General features: G+C 35.2%; 1 protein-coding gene across 2 annotated transcripts in view; it reads right to left on the bottom strand.

Annotated features, from left to right (window-relative positions):
* Positions 1-9,617: 9,617 nt before the first annotated feature.
* LOC142345508 (putative cytosolic iron-sulfur protein assembly protein Ciao1) overlaps positions 9,618-19,919 on the bottom strand; it is a 53,050-nt gene continuing 42,748 nt past the window's right edge. For both annotated transcript variants that reach the window (XM_075397582.1, XM_075397581.1), the window contains exons 6-8: positions 19,391-19,518; positions 10,767-10,875; positions 9,618-9,903 (exon numbers count right to left, since the gene is read on the bottom strand). In XM_075397582.1, coding sequence (XP_075253697.1) covers positions 9,633-9,903; positions 10,767-10,875; positions 19,391-19,518 — 508 coding nt within the window. In that variant the 3' untranslated portion in view covers positions 9,618-9,632. The remainder of the gene's footprint in view (positions 9,904-10,766; positions 10,876-19,390; positions 19,519-19,919) is intronic.

Raw genomic sequence — 19,919 nt, 5'->3', positions numbered from 1 at the left:
TTACAACTCATAGTCGAAGCTCATTAAAGCTATTCCCCATCTTGTAAATCTAGCTGATGGTGTCTTCGAGATCTCCTCGTCTGGTGCAGGGATCTCCTCGTCTGGTGCAAAGAGATATTTAGGTGGATTGTCGTCCGTTTGTAGGGTAAATCGTCTTCCAAGAAGGAATTGCTTTAATCTTGTGACCACGAACACAATTGTCAGTGTTTCCCGCTCTAAGTTTGAATAGTTTTGCTCCGCTGGAGTCAACTTTCTCGATACATATATAACTGGATGTCCGTCTTGAGAAAGAACCCCGCCATTGGCTTTTTCACAGGCAAGAGTAGTAACTGTTGCTTCGTTTTGTAAATTGTATGGCTGTACACGTGAGTTAGCATATAACTCAATTTTTCTGTCTTCAAAGGCTTTTGGTTGCAATTTGCCCCATGAGAAATCGCTATTTCTCATGTTATTTAAGGGTAGCACTTTTGTTGGAAAATCGGGAATTATTCTTCCGTACAAATTTGCTAGCCCAACAAACGATTCGAGTTGTTTGTTGTTAGTTGGTGCTTTTGCATTTTTTATTTTTTCAACATGTTTGAGATCTGGTGCTATTCGCTCCTTTGATTCCATGCAACTGTGGAAGATTGAGGAAGAGTTTCTCCATCCTTGAGGGAGTCGACACATCTTGAACAGGTCCTTGAGATGTATTGATTGTGTATATATCTTTTGCCACTTCGTCAAGTTCAATTTGATAGTAGGCATCTGAGAGGTCAATTTTGCCAAAGTATGAGGCCCCATGTAGGTTGTGGAAGATCGTCTCCATGTCTGGTATTGGGTAGTCCTCATCCATAACGTTGTCATTGATATGCACTATCAAGTCCACACAAAGTCTCAGTTCTCCAATCTTTTTTCTCTGCCACACCACTGGAGACGCATTAGTGACTCCTCCTGGCTGTACCGGTTCAAGGATGCCCTGTCTGACCATCTGTTCCAGCTTCTCTGTGACCTGGTCTTGAAGAGGTAGAGGTACTTTTCTGGCTTTGCACAACATTGGCTGTGATCCTAGTATCAATTTCACATGAGCTTTTTAACACTTCACTGCAGGTAGGTGCTTGGTTCTGAGGTTGTTCATACCGTGCTTGGGTAGAAAGTCTCTAGCAAGCAGTACAAATTCTTTATCAGACTGTACAACTGCTAATTGTTGTGTGAGCCTGCTTCCGTTTCACTCAACGTCACAATTAAGTGATCCCAAAGCCTTAATTGATGACCATCATAAGCTTCGAGATGTCTTATCTTACCATCCAACTGAGGCTCACCTGCGACATGTTAAAGATATGTTCTTTAGTATGAAACATTCCCATCTCCGAATGTGGAGATGCTTGCTCTGAAGAAATATTTTCTTCTTCGCAGAAGTTTTTCTGTTTATTAAATTTGGTTAGGGTTTGCTTCAACACATTTTTGAGAAGTGACCCACCTTTTCACAGGTGTTGCAATTTTTACTTAGCGCTGGACAAGATCGATTAGAGTGTGGCTTACCTCCACACCTAGTGCAAATGTTGCTTTTAGCGGTAAATTTTTCGTTTGGTTTTCGAAAGGTTTTTTTGAAGATGAACCCTTCTTCCTTCACAGTAAGAGGTTTATTACCTGATGAAGAACTTGCAAAAGCCATTGCTCTACTTCTGAAGTGTAAGCTCTCAGTCATTTCAGTAACCGACATTGTTGGTTTTGCTTTAATAACGTCTAGTAATCTAAATTTTGCTTCAGGGCCCTCAAACCTGAGATAAACTTTATTTTCACCAACTCCTCTTCGGGGTTGGCCGCTGTTCTGAGTTTTTCGAAGTCACAATAGCGTGCTTCTTCTCTAAGACCCGCTAGGAAATCGTAGTCTGATTCCCCTACACCTTGTATTACGGACAGAAACTTAGCCCTTTCTGCCGTTACTACTCTCTCTTTAGGAGCAATATAAATTTGAATCGCCAATCTGATGTCTTTATACGAAGTGTCTATCAAACTCCTAGGAGCCATTAGACTCCTAAGTTTACTAATTGCATCTTGCCAGCATATACTAAGAAAGAGATTGGTTCTTGTCCTTTCGTCTCTGTGCGACATTTCGCCACAAAAGACAATCCAAGCAGTAGCTGATTCTGCCTTTTGTAGATCCAGAATTTGTCTGTCAGTAGCTGGTCTGGTAACCATTGTCGTGGTCGATAACACAGGTTAAAAGCATTCAATAAGTTGAATTTTAAATCAAAATTGGAACTGAAAATATAACAAAAATTATCTCGTATTTAAATTACTTATCTATGCGAAAATATACAGAGAAGATTTAGATAAGCTAAAAATAATTTACATGATTGACATGTGAATAGATCTTAGTTCCGAATCCCGGATGTGATTTTCTATCTACACAAACATTTCATGAGAATCATAAATGGCCTAGGCACAATCGAGTTCATTGGTTGGAGGTCGGGGGATGTTAGAATCAGGTTTCTGTTGGTGGGAGAATTTATTTCTGACATATGATTGATAGGTCAATAAAAAATGATAGCGCCGAAACAAAATTAGGATTGAGTTAAGTTTTTTGACCATTACTTATCTACATAGCAACAAAGTTCTTCAGGTAAGTTCTTCTTTCGTTCTTTGAAACTTTAATACAGAAAATTGCTAAGCTTCTTGATGTTTCTTTGAATTCATCACAAAACATTCTTAATTTGATGAAAAATGAGTTTTAGCTAGTCGTGGATTACGGACGGATCAATTCTCTAAATGGGATTAGGGACGAATCAAGTTAAAAAAAACAATTAAATATTGTAACGCTGTTTCTGAAGGTTTCAAAAACTCATACAGCTTAAGACACATCGAATCACCTAGCCACGAACAATAGAAAAAACCCTTGCATAGAGGATAATAATCAACGAATGTCTGATCAATCTAATTATAGAACAATTTTTAGCTACCAACTCATCCTGCAAACATTACTAATTTTTGCTACTATGTCGAAATCTGGAAACAGTCTTTCGGGTAAAATGTGCGAAGTGTGTATATTGAACGTAAATGTTGTATCAATCAGAAAGCCTACGAGTGATTTGGAAATATTGTTTTTTTTGTCTTGAGAACAAACCAGAATGTTTTGTCTACAACCTGGTTAACTAATAAAGATGAAGCTATGAACCACATATTTCGTGATTACGATAAAGATGATCTATGTAACTGTGATACACATGCTGGTGTTATTGTGCAGTGCAAAACGGTGAAACAAGGACTAACCTCGTGAGACGTTAATTTTGAGATATAGACAAGAAAGGAAAAGTTACACTCGTAGCACTATAATAAACCAATATCAAATTTTAAAAAAAAATGTAGAAAAGCTTGATGAATGCAAGGAAAAATTAACATGCCAAGGAAAAAATGATTATATGTGGTGATTTGAATATCGATACCTTTTAAGATAACAAATTGACAAAAAAACAATAAAGGTATATCAGCAAATGCCTTCTAATTGAAGTCGAATAAGGTCACAAGAGTAACGGATCATTCTAAAATATGTATAGACCAATTCATTAAACACACTTCGAATCAGAGAAATAACGTTCTAGAGTAGTAGAGTAGTAAATTGAAAACATCACAATCCTGTTATCTTTAAAAGTTTTCAAAATCCACTTGATGACAGGGAAGTTTATCAGAGAGAGAGAGAGAGAGAGAGAGAGAGAGAGAGAGAGAGAGAGAGAACATTATTTCTACAAAATGCCCTAAAATCAAAGATGTCTATCTGTTGACTCTAAGCAGTGCGCTTACTTTTGAAAAACATTTATCCACATTATGATCCAAATATAGCCTTTGAGATGTTCAACAAACGATTTTAGAAGTAGCTGACCTGTTTAACCCCAAAAAAGGCATTTAGAAAGACATAATATCAATTAAATTTGTAATCTCATAAAAATTTTCAGAGCAAAGTGAAATCCAGCTAAGAGAATTTGGAGACAAAAACTGTCATTGGAAGCATTCATAAGATAGCGCAATACCTTGTAACAAAAATTTTAAGAAATAAAGCTCAGCCAAAACTTTTGAAAAATTAGTGCCTAAAAGCAAACTTGACAAAAACATATAAACTTTTAAATGACCTTCAGGGCCAAAGAGTAAAAAGCAGTAACTTTTTCTGTTTGGTCATCTTGTAAAGATTTTAAATCAAACATGCCGAGTTTTTTTTCTCATTTCTTCTTAATGTGAGTTCAGGTCTGAAAACACCTTAGTGATTATGAGCCGCTTCTTCGACCATCAAATCACTCGATATTTCTGTATAAGATTAATGTTGTTGAAGTTAAAAAATCTTAAATTTGGATAAGAAATTGTCGACTGGCGTTGACTACATATGAAACATATTGATCAACTAGCGGAGCCTCTTTGTTCATCGTCCCTAGAGCTTTTAATGAATCCTCCGTTTTTAAAGGGAACTGTTCAAGCTGAATTGTTCAAACCTTAAGTTTTTCCTTTCCACAAGGAGGGTTCTAAAAGACGAAACAAAGTATCGTCGAATATCACTATTTTGTGCAATGAACAAGCTCTATAAACGATGGTATGACAGACTCTACTCAAGTTTTGAACACAAAACTTGGATTCAAAAGTAAACAAAGTACAGTTGGTGCTTTAGTTGAGCTCACAAAAACCCTAAGTCGAGAAAAACGTTTTCTCAAAGAATTTTAGAACAGCCACCGACACGATTATTCATGATATTCTCCTTCAAGAGCCAGGGAGGTATGGTTTTAGCGGAAACTGTCGATCATAATAATGGTGTACAATCTGGCTAGTTAAAAATAAACTTTGGTTTACCACGGGGTTCCATTCATGGTCCTCTTCTTTTGTAATATATATTAAACATAACCGACTAACGTCGGGCGAATTGCTCTCAAACAACCGACGAGCGGTTGGCTTGGTCAGTAGCTAGCCACGGGGGGGGGGGGGGTGTGCACCAGGGGCAGCACTGTGTGGGGGGGGGGAAGCGCGGTGGGGGGGGGGTGAGCCAATAGTGGGGGTGGGGGTCAACAAAGGGGGGGGGGTGTCAACCTCTAAGAACCGCCCCTCACACCATAAGTATAAGTATAAGTCTCCAAGACAGTTTGAGCTGAAACAGACCTGAAAGGCTCTAAGAGCACATAATGCCCGATGGGCGCTACCTGTTTATCCCGTTTTTGAGGACGAAAAGTCAAAAGCGTCAGACGAAAAATTGGTCAAGCGAAAAATCGCTTAAAAAAAGACCGACAGGACTAATATAATTGCTACAAACTTCGTTTGAGAGCAATTAACAACTTACAACCTGTTTGTAAAAATTTCAAGATAAAATTTTTCGCTGACGATACTAATTTGGATGTCATTAACTGCTCCTTGCAAGGCAATCAAAAGGATCTTGACAAAGTCAGTATGTGATCAGTGCTTAGAAATGAATAAACTTCAATGAAATGAGACTTCAATTAAAAATAACTGCAACTAAACTTCAATAAACTGGGACTGAAGTTTAAAAGAACTGCAACTAAGCCTCAAAACAAATACTTCTTGTCACTGTTTCAAGTTTAATTATTTCAGAATAAAATTTAATAAATTTTAAATTTATGTTTTCGGGTAGAGCCCGCTTCAAAATTTTTCGGCTTACAAATAGACAATAAAATCTGCTTTTACAGCCAAATCATTTACGTTGGAAACAGATTATCTAAACAATGTGAGATCTTTTCTAAATTAAGATATTTCGTTCCCCGCTGTCATCTGACAATGTTGTTTTATAAAGTTGTTCCTATCATCCAATAGGGTGCTCTAGTTACTGCTATCGTCTCTAACACCATTCATTTTACTTCAAAAGATTTTCAAAAGTATTTACTTCAGAACACAGACTGATAGTTGCGATGACATTATACAGAGGCATCTTTTGATATCGTTTCACCAACTCCATATTTATAAATAATTGCTCAAATTTTTTTTCAAGGCAATCTAAAAACAGCATACACAATAGCTTTGTAATAACTTCTTTGAACCAAAAAGTAGTAAGAGGAGCACAAGAAAAAATCTGCAATTGGTTAAACTTGCCTCAAACTAAAATACAAAGACGCTCAATCAGACTCCGTGACGCTATATTGTACAATAATTTAAAGATAACTGGAATTACTCATTCACAGCTTTATAGGGCATCAAACCACGAAAAAACCGAGTTGTCATGGAATTAAATCGTATTTGGAAGGGAACGATGAGCTTACGACATTTCTTTTACAAAATTGAGCAATATTTTGTGTTGGTTGGCACAGGAAAAAATCTGGAGCAGTTTGTAATGTTGACTTTTAGGTCTGGTTATCTGTTTCTGCGTTTACTATAGTTTTGTTCAAGAAAAAGCAAAATAAGTTCCTTCTTTCTTTCAGTTATTGTTTCAGTCAAACAGTAAGCAGTAGAGGGGATAAAATGCAGTTAAAATATCTATAAATTTGGTTTAATCAACAAAGCAGCTATATCCTCAGAAGTGCTGATAATATGGAACGAGTTGTGATTGACAATCGAAGTTAACCGAATAACATAATTTGATCAAAAAGGATTACAGATAAATACCCTCTCTGTGAAATAAATATATGGACTCAAGCAACATTTCCGAGTCAAGCGTATTTCCATCTTTCTAGCAGAAGACCGAAGAAAAAATTGCAAGATTTGTGGTTACTTTTTATTGAATTATTGACTAATTTCTTTAATAAAAAGTCCGTGTTTAAACTAGCTTGAGCTAGTTCAAAATTTTATTGTTACCAACAGACAAGGTTGAAACCATACATAGCCAATGAAGGTTTTTCTAAGGAAAGAAACAAAAAAATTCAGTTAACCTGGGACTCTCAAAATTTAGCAATGAATCATAACCGGAGAACACAAAAGAAAACATACCAGACAGATTCCCGGCAAAAACCCACCATTGCTTCCTATAACCCCAATTGGGATTGAAAGAACAGAAGGAAATGAATTAAAACAAAATCACTAAACAGATTTTAAGCTTTACTCAAGTTCATTAAAAATGGCTAAAATTTTCGTAAACTCAATTCTCAGCAATTTTTTTGGATATGAAACTGCATTTAACATTCCTAATAATAGACATCAACTGCAACCGAAGTGAAAGACCTAAGTGAAAATCGATGTCAAAAATATTTATAGAATGGACAAACACGAAAAACAGCTTTGGGCTAAAAAAAAATTTTAAAGCAACTTTTTACTCCTTAACTTAGGCCAAAGCAAGCAAATTCAGCTTTAAGCACTTAATCGCAGCTATTATAAAGGAAACATAACCCGACTAACCTCGGACAAATTGCTTTATACGAGCAATATAATTTAGGGGCTGTAGCATAGATAAATTTCTCTTTATGGGTGCAAAAATATAAGCCGAAGGTAAGATTCGAAACCAGACCTCCTGAGTTCAATTTTCTCACCTCAACGAAGTTATTAACCATCCGGCTATTAGGGCCTTATCATCTACGCTCTAACAATCGGATTTGTTTGAACAACAAACTTTAATTCGGTGTGAGAGGAATTGAAACTACTCAAAAATCAAGCAAGAAGTGCGTGACAAAGTTACCCGAGAAGCTAAAGACTATTCCAGAAGAAAAGCGCAAAACGGCCAGGCAAAAAACTTGCAACAAAAAAGACACACGTTTTTGCAACAAAAAAGACACACGTTCAATAACTGCTTCTCATTCGAGAGCAATTAAAAATTAGTTCCAGTATAAAGCTATGAGATATTATTAGCACCTGAGAAAAGTCATGAAAAATTGATCAGACTCTCAAATTCTATGGGAATAATCACGTTTTCATGGACTTTTGAAGATTGGAAATGGGCTAAGCTCCAAAAAGTGCCAAATAAACTTAATTTTATAAGCGAAATCGATCATAAAAACTGCAATTTAATTCAAAGATATTAAAGGAAAAACTCCGTAACTCAGAAAAAAGCAATCATAAAATGGTATCCATTCAATGATTGTATTCCATTACACGTTCTGTTAACTTGTTGATTTTTTTACAATTGCATCCGTGCATTCCATCAACTCATAATCTCGGAGTATGTAACTTTTGCTCGGCATCGCCCAGCACAGATTTATAAGAGAAGTTAAGAGCTTAGGGGTTGCTTAAGAATCGCCTCTGAAAAGTCTTGTTTTGTTAAATGTATTTTAGACCGAAATGCATGAAAGCGTAATTGAATGCAATAGTTACCTACTAATCGATGGAAATGATTACAAAAAAACGAGCAGTTTTACTATTTTTATCAGGTAGTTTAGCGAGTTGGTTTAATCTAAGTAACAAATGGGGAAATTTACAAAAACTGGATCCCCTTTTGATAAATTTCAGTTTCAATTCGTTTGAATTGTTAGCGCTTATCACTATCACTTTAAAATTGCATGGTAACAATTCATTGAAAAGTGTGACAAAATAACAAAAAGTGGCACTTTTGGAGGACATTAAATCTTTATTGTACGACAATAGTATTTTCTCTAAATCAAAAATTTCAGCAATTGGTGTAATAACTTGTGAAAAAGATTGGTTGGAGAAAAATAACAGAATCGCTAATGTAATCCTGAATTCCCTCTAGAATACAGATTTCCTCTCCACTCGATATTTTTGGGGTTTTTATGTTTAACTTGTTTGATATGTTTTTGAAAGATCATTTTAAAATTCCAAGTTACTTGACATTTTATATATTAGGAGATGGGAAGGGCCCAGATTTCTTGAAGCCATTATAACACTCTGAGCTCAACTATCAGAGTACACTTTTTGATAATTGTAACATTACAGATAACCGACTAACGTCGGAAGAAATGCTCTCGAACGGCTAGTGGGAGCTCTAATCAATTGCAGCCTGATTCAGGGGGTAGCCCGAATGCGACTAAGAAACTAGGGGGCTTCAAAAAACTCATTAGATGCTAATGTATACCACTACTCAGATTTAAATGGCACCCGTTTCGGCGCACTCATCTTATTTGATTTTTTGTATTAAATTGTCGCCAATAGAGTTCAACTGCTTGAAATTGTGATTCAGATTGAACTTTATAACATAGCCGACTAACTTGGGGCAAATTACTCTCAAACGACCGGCTGGCTTCCCCAGCAGCTAGCCACGGTCTAGCGGTTTATTGAGGCTAGCTTTAGCTTAATTGAAGGGGCGTGAGGTGAGCGGAGCGGTGGGCTGGTGGGGGCAACAATGGGTGGCATCGGTGGGAGCGGCAGGGGGGCTTTGGCTGCAGCCATACGGCCTGAAGGACGTGCAGGGGTGGGGACTTCAGGGGTGGAGGGGAAGGAGTGTTGTTGGGTGGGGGGGGGCGGTCAAGCTCTAAGAACCACCCTTCACACCATAAGTATAAGTCTCCAAAACAGTTTCTGTGAATCGCATATTTGTAAACTAGTGAGCTGAAAGACACTAGGAGAGCTCAATGCCCGCTGGGCGCTACCTGTTTATTTTTGAGGACAAAAAAAACAAATTGGTCAGACGAAAAATCGGTCAAGCAAAAAATCGCATAAAAAAGACCAACAGGACTAATATAATTGATAGAAACTTGTATAATATAATTGCTAGCAATTAACCACGCAAAAGGCAGAAAGTCAATAAACTGTTCGAGCGAAAATGTTTGCGTAAAAACAGACACACACGTTTACACTAATTGCTTCTCTTCGAGACCAATTAAACAAAGCCTAATTATTGTGATAACCTTATAGTTCATATAACTATAACAAACATAATTATCAAACAACCGCTGCCCATGGCAACGAAAGCAATAGCAAAGTGGATGTGTTGTAAACCTTGTGTGTGCAGTTTGGCATTTGGTTAGTAGAGAGTACTGAGTGGGGTGAGAGGAGAGGTTCTCTGGCTTGTACACACAGATGACGTCATCACCACCAGCTGTCGCTATACAATTGGAAAGTCTGTTCAGAAGGGAAAAGGAAAGAGGTTGAAAGTCATGTCCCTGTGATTTAACAAAGAAGAGCTCCGTGATTTTATCAATTTAAATTAACAAATCGGCGCCATTTTTGTATCCGTTCTTACAGTACTACAAAAACTGGTTTCACGTGTCAATAATACGTCTTTCGTACATGATTTTCGTTTCACTCCTCATTTTACGTTCAATCAATGGAATACATAGCGATAGTTTTCTATGTCAATTTTTATTTTTGATGTATCGCAAAGAAGTACTCCTGGGCAATCAATTAAAAAATTGCCCATTGAGCCCTTCTAGAGGAATAAATTGAGTTATTCAATCAGATTTACGGTCACTCTATTCTTCAACATTTTAAGAGCAAGTGGAATTTTTTCGGAAGAAATTGTGCCACGATTTCTTCCGAAAGACGTGGCACAATTTTAGAAAACGATTTGGTTAATGATTTCGGTTTACTTCTGTAATTTGGATGGTTGCTACAGCAAATATACCTCAGTCTCATGATGTTCGAGTGAAAACTTGAACACTGTATCACCAAGTGATAAGGCATTAATTACGATTTTTTTTACAATTTCGACTATATGGACAAGCTCGCTCACATTTAATTTTTGCTTTATGCTTTCAACATGAACAACCGTACCATGAATTGCTCTCGAACAACAGCTGCTATTTTGACTTTTGAGCGCAAATTCAAAATCGTCAGGCAAAAATTCTGCATCACAAAAACTTCAATCGAGAGCAATTAAATGTGATTTCGCTCTACTCTGAACTGACCCCCCCCCCCCCAGAGCAATGGTCAATTGGTGACAAAAAATGGCTCGGCTGTTTGTCTCTTTTTAAAATGGACATGACTTGTTCCATGTGACGTCATAGATGGCTCTGGAGTGATCACCGGAGAGAGTGGTGTCACACTTGAATTTGGGACAAGTTGTTGTAGAGGGCTCAACACCTTGAGGGTTACCTGAAAAGAAACACAAACAAACTGTCGATGTTCAGGCGACAGATTCTTTTCTCCCAGTAGAATAGGACCAGCAATTTTTTTTACATCTTTTAATTAGTAAGTGTAAGCGGCAATGACTAGTTATAACCAATAATAGGTTATAAAAGCTGTCATTGATTCAAAATCAGTTTTGAGTTTGCCAATTTAGAAAACATCATTTAGGTACTGAGGGATGTTCAATGCTCATATTCATCATGTTTCTTACTCGTCAACGTTGCCCATTATACAGTTGAAAGTTTCAGAATAATTGTTTCTACGTTTATTAAAGAATGGGAAACCTTTATGCTGGCCCCACTTTTTTGTTCAGACACTTTTTGATTTCCCTGAGGGTAGTCTAGATTAATAAATGTTTTATCAAAATGAAACTGTGTCTCTACAGAAGCTGTGTCACTAGAACCGAAATCGTTTAAACTTTGATTTTTTTTAAATCAAAACTGTTGCGAGTTTTTCGAAAGTTTCCATCTGCACAATGGAGTTTTGCATTTTTGTGAAAACAAATTCTCAGGCAATTTGATTATCCTTTTAAAATCATTTTTAATCGATTTTGCTCATAAAAATGCAAACTTGTTGAGCTCTTGAGAAAAACATCCAGATTTGTATTAGTTGATTAGTTCATGATTTTAGAGAAATCACAAAAAATATAAAGATAATTCAATTCAGAGGGGATATTAAACATAACCGACTAACGTCGGGCGAGTGGCTCTCAAACGACCGGCGAGCGGTCGGCTTCGTCAGTAGCTAGCCACGGGAGTTTTAAGAACCGCCCTTCCAACCATAAGTATAGATTCCAAATTATTTGTTGTGAATCGCATACTTGGAGACAACAGAGCTGCAAGGCGCTAAGAAGATTGAATGCCCGCTGGGCGCTATCTCTTTAACCCGTTTTAGAGGACGAAAAGTCAAAGGGGTCAGACGAAAAATCGGTCAAGCGAAAAATCGCGTAAAAAAGACCAACAGGAAAAAAATAACTGCAACCAGAGTTTTTTGAGAGCAATTAACAATGATTTCCCAAAAAGGTCTAGTTAAGTCACAACAAAACATTTCTATTATAATTCAGCGTTAATGAGGGTAATTATATGATGACATCAGGCCACATAACAGCAGCTGAAGTGCGGTATCAACAAAAGACTTAAGGAAAGAGAGAGGGAGACAGTGTGAGAGAAATGAAACGTGAACGAGAAAGAGAAAGAAAGAATCCGCAACCGACACAGAGAGAGAACTGGGAACATTTTACATGATGAGATTCGACCCTGCAACTTCTAATTTTCTAGGATTGTTAGTAAATAAATCATAGAAAAACAAAGTGCAAAATTTAGAAAAGTTTTCAGATTTCGCAGTGAAAAAAAATGTTTACAACCATTTTTGTCTCTGGAGTTCTCTTATGTAACCCATCTGCAAGACTTAAAAAGTTCCGTTGACCAGTAATGATCGTTAAAATCAGAAAAGAACAAAAAAATTCAAAAATGTTTACAATTACAAACTTTCAAAAAACTTGCTAAAACTCGTGATATTAAGATCTTCAGAACCATTTAATTGACTCAAGGACTATACAAAATCCCTGTTTCAAGCCTTAAATAGTTTCACTGGCTCAAAGATCCATACACTTGGAACAAAAATTTTCGCAAAATTTTAATTTTAACAAAAAATCGCTAAAACTCGAGTCGTGAAAAAAATAACCATTCCATTAAATCCAGAAACTATGCAACAGCATTTTATCAAATCTTGGAGGAGTTTCCTGGTTCCCTGGTGCCGGAAAAATTGAAAAATCAAAAGTATTCCAAAAATTTGAAAAAATTGGAATCGTTTAAAAAAATTGTTTAAATTCGTGATATTAAATTCTTTAGAAACATTCCATTACATCTAAAAACTATGCAGTAACCTATTATCAAACCCTAGAGGAGGATCATTGGCTCTTGAGGCTGGAGAAACCTGAAAAACGATAAATTTTCAAAAAACAAGAAAACTGCAAGTTTTGTAAAAAAAATAATATCGAAAAAATTGTTATATTAAAAAGTTGAAGAAAAAAATACAGTTACTTATTATTCAAACCCTTAAAGAAGTTTTCTGCCCCCTGGGTCTGGAAAGACTTAAATAATGAAAATAAATGTCAGGAAAAAAACTTGCAAACTTTGTCAAAAAATGCCAAAATTCGTTACTTTAAAATAATGCAAAACATTCCATTACATCTAGAAACTATGCAGTAACATATTATAAAACCCTAAAGGAGGTTTTTTTGGCTCTTTAGGCAGGAGAAACCTAAAAACAAAAACTTCAAAAAAGTTGAAAACAATTGCTAAAAATGTGATATTGAAAGCTTGAAAACTATTCCATGGCCTATAAAAAATTTTGCAGCAACTAACTATCAAAACCTAACAAAGATTTTTTGAACCATGAGGCTGGAAAAACCTGAAAAAAAATGTAAAAGAAAAAAAATCAAACATTCAAAAAACTTGAAAAAATTGCTAACGTTTAAAACAAAATCGGTTAAATTCGTAAAATTAAACTCTTCGCAAACATTCTATTACATTTAGAAACTATGCATTAACCTATTATAAAAACCTAGAGGAGGTTCTTTGGCTCTTTAGGCAGGAGAAACCTAAAAACAAAAACTTCAAAAAAGTTGAAAACAATTGCTAAAATTGTGATATTGAAAGCTTGAAAACTATTCCATGGCCTATAAAAAACTTTGCAGCAACTAATTATCAAAACCTAACGAAGATTTTTTAAACCATGAGGCTGGAAAAACCTGAAAAGTAATGTAAAAGAAAAAATCAAAACGATTCAAAAAACTTGAAAATATTGCTAACGTTTAAAACAAAATTGGTTAAATTCGTAAAATTCAACTCTTCGCAAACCTTCCATTACATCTAGAAAATATGAATTAACCTATTATAAACACCTAGAGGAGGTTCTTTGGCTCTTTAGGCAGGAAAAACCTAAAAAAAACGAAAAAACTTCAAAAAACTTAAATTGCTTAAAAAATTGTGATATTGAAAGCTTGAAAACTAATCCATGGCCGATAAAAATTTTGCAGCAACTAATTATCAAAACCTAACAAAGATTTTTTGACCCATAAGGCTGGAAAAACCTGAAAAAAATGTAAAAGAAAAAAATCAAAAATATTCAAAAAACTTTGAAAAAATTGCTAACGTTTAAAACAAAATCGGTTAAATTCGTGATATTAAACTCTTGGCTAACATTCCATTACATCTAGAAACAATGCAGTAACCTATTATAAAAACCTAGAGGAGGTTCTTTGGCTCTTTAGGCAGGAGAAACCAAAAAAAAACAAAAAAACTTAAAAAAACTTGAAAAAAAATTGCTAAAAATTGTGACATTGAAAGCTTGAAAACTAATCCATGGCCGATAAAAACTTTGCAGCAACTAATTATCAAAACCTAATAAAGATTTTTTGACCCATGAGGCTGGAAAAACCTGAAAAGTAATGTAAAAGAAAAAATCAAAACGATTCAAAAAACTTGAAAATATTGCTAACGTTTAAAACAAAATCGGTTAAATTCGTAAAATTAAACTCTTCGCAAACCTTCCATTACATCTAGAAACTATGCATTAACCTATTATAAAAACCGAGAGGAGGTTCTTTGGCTCTTTAGGCAGGAGAAACCTGAAAAAACTTCAAAAAACTTGAAATTGCTTAAAAAATTGTGATACTGAAAGCTTGAAAACTAATCCATGGCCGATAAAAATTTTGCAGCAACTTATTATCAAAACCTAACAAAGATTTTGTGACCCATGAGGCTGGAAAAACCTGAAAAAAATGTAAAAGAAAAAATCAAAAATATTCAAACATAGCCGGCAGATTGCCGGAATAGCTGCGAAAGAATAGACCTGCGTGCCATATAATAGAGATAGAAACAGATACCGAACTAAATTGAAAAAAAATCGACGCCGCTCAAAAAAATAGGTAACAAAACATTCAGCGATAAATTAATAAAGCTTGTTGAAATTCATTGCGCAGAAGCCTTTTATTAGGGACCTTTACTGCACATATGAGTTCCTTTGACCTTAAACAAATTCAAATTAGACTTAAGTTTTTAAAGTGCAAAAGTCATTTTATTGAGTGAGGTAAGTCACGTATGATCAAAATTTAATCACGCAAATAACCTTAAAACTTTTGCTAAAGTGAGTGAAAAATGACGTCACGCGCGCAAATGCCGTTAGTGAGAGGAAGAAGTCATTCAGAAAATTTGACTTTTTCAGCTTTGCTGTGTGAACAAATGTAAAACGAAAAAAGAGCGTCAGACGACGAAACAAAAAAAAACCAAGAGCACCGCAATATAGCTACGCTCAGCTTACAGCTTCGCAGCTATAAAAAACTTTGAAAAAATTGCTAACGTTTAAAACAAAATCGGTTAAATTCGTGATATTAAACTCTTGGCTAACATTCCATTACATCTAGAAACAATGCAGTAACCTATTATAAAAACCTAGAGGAGGTTCTTTGGCTCTTGAGGCAGGAGAAACCTTAAAAAACTTCAAATTGCTAAAAATTGCTGATATTGAAAGCCAGAAAACTAATCCATGGCCAATAAAAATTTTGCAGTAAGTTATCATCAAACGCTATTTCTGAACAATGAGGCCGGAAAAACCCCAGTTGAGCAAAATTTAACAAAATCTAAAAACTCTAAAAATCTAAAAGTTCTTTTTCCAGGACTAATTGTTATATGGACAATTAAAAACAACATTATAAAAACGCCGACTCTGTAAGTCCATTAGATAAGTAAACAGTAAAAAAAGATCGTTTAAATCTGACAACCAAAAGGGAGTCAACAACTAAAGAAATAGAAATAAAACCAAAATATCTTTCTAAGAACCAACTATCTACCTGCTAAAATTCTTAGCTATAGCATACTAATTCATTTTAAAACTTATAAAATAACATTCGTCGATTTTTTATGGAAAACTTACAGAGTATCAGTCACAGAAAGCAAACACTAAAAAATGAACCAAATAATGCTGTTAATTCAAGTATTTTTGACAACAGATCAGACCAGTCAACAATGACGTTAAGAGATAAGACAGTCGTGAACAATGCAAAAAAATGAAAATTAATGCAAAAGCCGTAGAAAGCACGAAAAAAACAAACAATTTCAACACAAATTTCAAACTATTTGCAACCAAAGGGAGCAGTTACTAATGAGAACAAATGGTACCACAACAAAAATAAATTCAATACACGCAAAACTCACAAGTTCATTTAGAACTTTTGAAAACCAATAAACTAAAATTCAAAAAAACAACTAGCCATGAAATCAAATCATTCATGTTATTCATTTATGCCTCATTAGCAACCAGAGACTTTCTTCAATGATAATAATTGTTAAAACAATCGAAATATAATGAATCAGGGGCAAAAACAAATAGTTCACTAATATTTTATGCCAACAAATAGTGTCAAAGTCATAATGAGCATTAGCTGAATGTTGCTGGATTCAAAAATTCCGACTAGGCTAAAATAGATCAGTTAATTACATTATTATTATACAAGAAAAGAAATTCGGAAAACAGAAGAAAAATTGCGCAGGTGAAAAAAAATCGCCTTCAAAAAAGAAAATTTGTTCATATAACAACTTTTCACTCCCCCTTTGAGGATGATTTGAAACAAATCACGCCTCAAACCTGCTCATTATTCGCTCCTTTTACTACTCCAGCGTGATTGAAATCACCACTCTAATTTGACGTCTCATTGACGTGAAAAAGCCAAAAAAAAGGTGAACAGATCTTAACAAAAGGCCCCCTTATAGTAATTGCAAACGAACTTGTAGTAAAAAAATCTTCGTGACAACAAAACGGCAAAAACGCCTCTCTCAAGCAACTGCAAACAAAAAACCTGTCTCAGAACGCAATGACGAAAACAGGTACAAATTACATAATGAAATCTAAAATATCGTGCAAAAGGTCAAAAATACTCCCAAACGAACAATTACTCGTCAATATAAGCGAAAAGATCCATTTGAGCAAATAAAATCAATTTAAATCTAAAACGCTGCTTATAAAATGCCGCACGTGAACATAAAATTTTTCAACAACACTTCTCAATTTTCCTCAAAAAATGCCTGACCAAAAACCAATAATTTTCTCAATTCTAATTTTGTTCAACAGATTAATCGGATTACTTGTTTTCACGCTCGGCACTGCCTTTTGCAGCAGGGACACTTAGCCAATTTAAAAACTCCAGAATCGATTCGAAGCAAGAAAAAAACAAGAAATCAACTCGAAGGAAGATGCGTGTCACTAAAGTAATCAATAACGATAAATGGCAGAGTAGTGAACAAAACATAGAAAAAAGGAAATAAGAAGGGACCCATTACCCCATAAACTTAATTGTAATTAATTAATTAATTATATTATAAATCTTTATATACCGAACAATACAAAAACATTTTTGCAAAAATAAAACGAGATAACTAGAAAAAAAAGCGAAAATTCTAGAATCTGTTCAAAATTAATTAAGTGCAGCACATTGAGCAACAGACTTAACTGTTACTCAATAGAATATCATCAACAGACAACCAAAATGACATAACCGAAAGGAAACACTAACAGGTTGTTACAACCATCGCAAAGTTATCAATTTCTGAGCATAAATCGGGATTTTGAGTAGCTTTGAGATAGTGATAAAAACCGTGTGTTCATGTTTTAAATCAACTCCTATTGTGATTAGAGCAATTTATAACGTACACTACCCTACATGAAATGACACGATCTTTTACCGCCAATCTTTACTAGCTCTTCACACAAAAACGGAGGCGAGAAACGCTGGCCCACAATTTCGTAGTTTTCAGAGTACTCTAACAAGTTACTTCATCAGTAAATTAAGCATCTGTTATCGCAAAAATAACTGCTATTTTGTTTTTTATTGTTGTTGGTGATTTACAGCTGTGCTGAAGGGTCTAAAGTCCCAGTCTTTAAAACATAGCCGGCAGATTGCCGGGATAGCTGGGAAAGAATAGACCTGCGTGCCATATAATAGATAGAAACAAATACAGATCTAAATTGAAAAAAAATCGACGCCGCTCAAAAAACTAGGTAAAAACATTCAGCGATAAATTTAAAAAGCTTCTTAAAATTCATTCCACAGAAGCCTCTTATTAGGGACCTTTACTGCACATATGAGTTCCTTTGACCTTAAACAAATTCAAATTCAACTTAAGTTTTAAAGTGCAAAAGTCATTTTATTGAGTGAGGAAAGTAACTTGTCAAGTCTAATCACTCAAAAAACTTTTGCTAAAGAGAGTGAGAAATGACGTCACGCGCGCAAATGCCGTTAGTGAGAGGAAGAAGTCATTCAGAAAATTTGACTTTTTCAGCTTTGCTGTGTGAACAAATGTAAAACGAAAAAAGAGCGTCAGACGACGAAACAAAACAAACAAGTCCTGACCTACAATTCAAAAGAATTCTCATTGACTAAACAACAAACTAGACTTAGAATGGACTATGATTGAACTGGGAAAACCATTTCCAGAAAAACTGATAAAAAACAGAAAATCAATGTCAAAATGCCGATAGCAAGAACAAAAAACAACTAGAGAAAATGTCAATCTGATTCTAACAAAAAAATTGGCCTAGAATAAACTATGAATGGATTGGAAAAACCATTGAGAAAAAAAAATCGGATCAAAAAAATCGAAAAAAAAACAGTAAAAGTCAAAGTGAAATTGCCGCATGTGAACAAAAAACCACTAGCGAGAAAGCGAATTTTTGTTCAAACACCGTTTTCCCACTCTACTTTAGAATTAGAGCAAAAAAAATCATGCCGCAAAACCACTCGCTTTTTCGCTCCATTTCCTGTTTCGGCGTGACCAAAATCACTATTCCAATTTGACTTCAAAAATCATGAAAATGTGTGAACAGATCTTTAAAAAAAGACAGCGCCCCATTACAATTCAAATTCTGTGAATTGTAAAAAACCAAGAGCACCGCAATATAGCTACTCTCAGCTCACAGCTTCGCTTCTATAATTTAAATAATGTCCAATTATTTCTAGAGCTTTGACAATCGCAGAACAATTGCCAAATGCAAATATTTCGCTCAGAAAATTTCGTCTCGAAAAAATTCCACATTGTACATAATATTCGGTTTTTCAGTCCAACTGGTTCCCTTAAGTTTATTAAATTTTCTAGGCGGTTTGCAAATCGACAGGTTCAAAGGCGAATTCGCTGCGCGCTTTCTCTGTTCTAGTTTTCGCCATTTTGAAAATTTCGTTGTTCCTCGTTTCTTTCGTATGTACTTCTGGTAGTTCGATGCCGCTATTCTCTTCATTCAAAGATTTTGAAACTAGTAACAGGTCGTTAAGCTGGATAAACATTGGTAATTGGATAACAATTGGATAAACACGTGTTTCTTGTTCAATCCATAACGATTGAACAAGAAAAACATTTGCGAAAATTCAAAAAGAATAAAAAAAACTACCAAGATTATTGTCCGCTATTGGTGTTTTTTTAAATGCACAGACCTTTCTCAAAGCCCTTCCAGATCCTGAGAGTGAGATCATCAGAGACAGAGGCGAGAGCGGTTCCCTCTCTGTTCGAGTCCACTGACCATACTGTGCTACCATGACTGTCCATAGTCTGCACACACATCCTATTACACAACACAAGCATCACAAGTAAGTAAAGCACAATAGAACACTACACACACGATAGGCTGTTAACTCGACACAGTGGATCAATATAGTTAAGATCAATTTAAGGGTCAATATAAGAAAGTACAAAAGAAAAAAGAAGAGAAAGAAATTTACAGAAATTTTTCCTAAGATTCAAGAAGTGTTCTAAATCGGTGTAGAGTTTCAGCTTACTTAATTCAGCTTCTAAACTGAAAACTATTAAGCTTAACAATAATGTCAGCTAGCAATCGTTAACAGACTTTCGTAGCCTAATGCCCTATGACTTAATGACGGGGCTTTATCGGTTTTTACCGTTTCCTTCGATTTTGCTTTTTTGACAATGACCACATTCACTACATTGCGTAATTCAACGCGTGGA

This window comes from Convolutriloba macropyga, chromosome 9, assembly GCF_964194025.1.
Source record: "Convolutriloba macropyga chromosome 9, txConMacr16.3, whole genome shotgun sequence".
Classification (NCBI taxonomy): domain Eukaryota; kingdom Metazoa; phylum Xenacoelomorpha; order Acoela; family Convolutidae; genus Convolutriloba; species Convolutriloba macropyga.
Note: the sequence above shows the minus strand (reverse complement) of the source record. Positions and strands in the feature narration are given on the sequence as shown.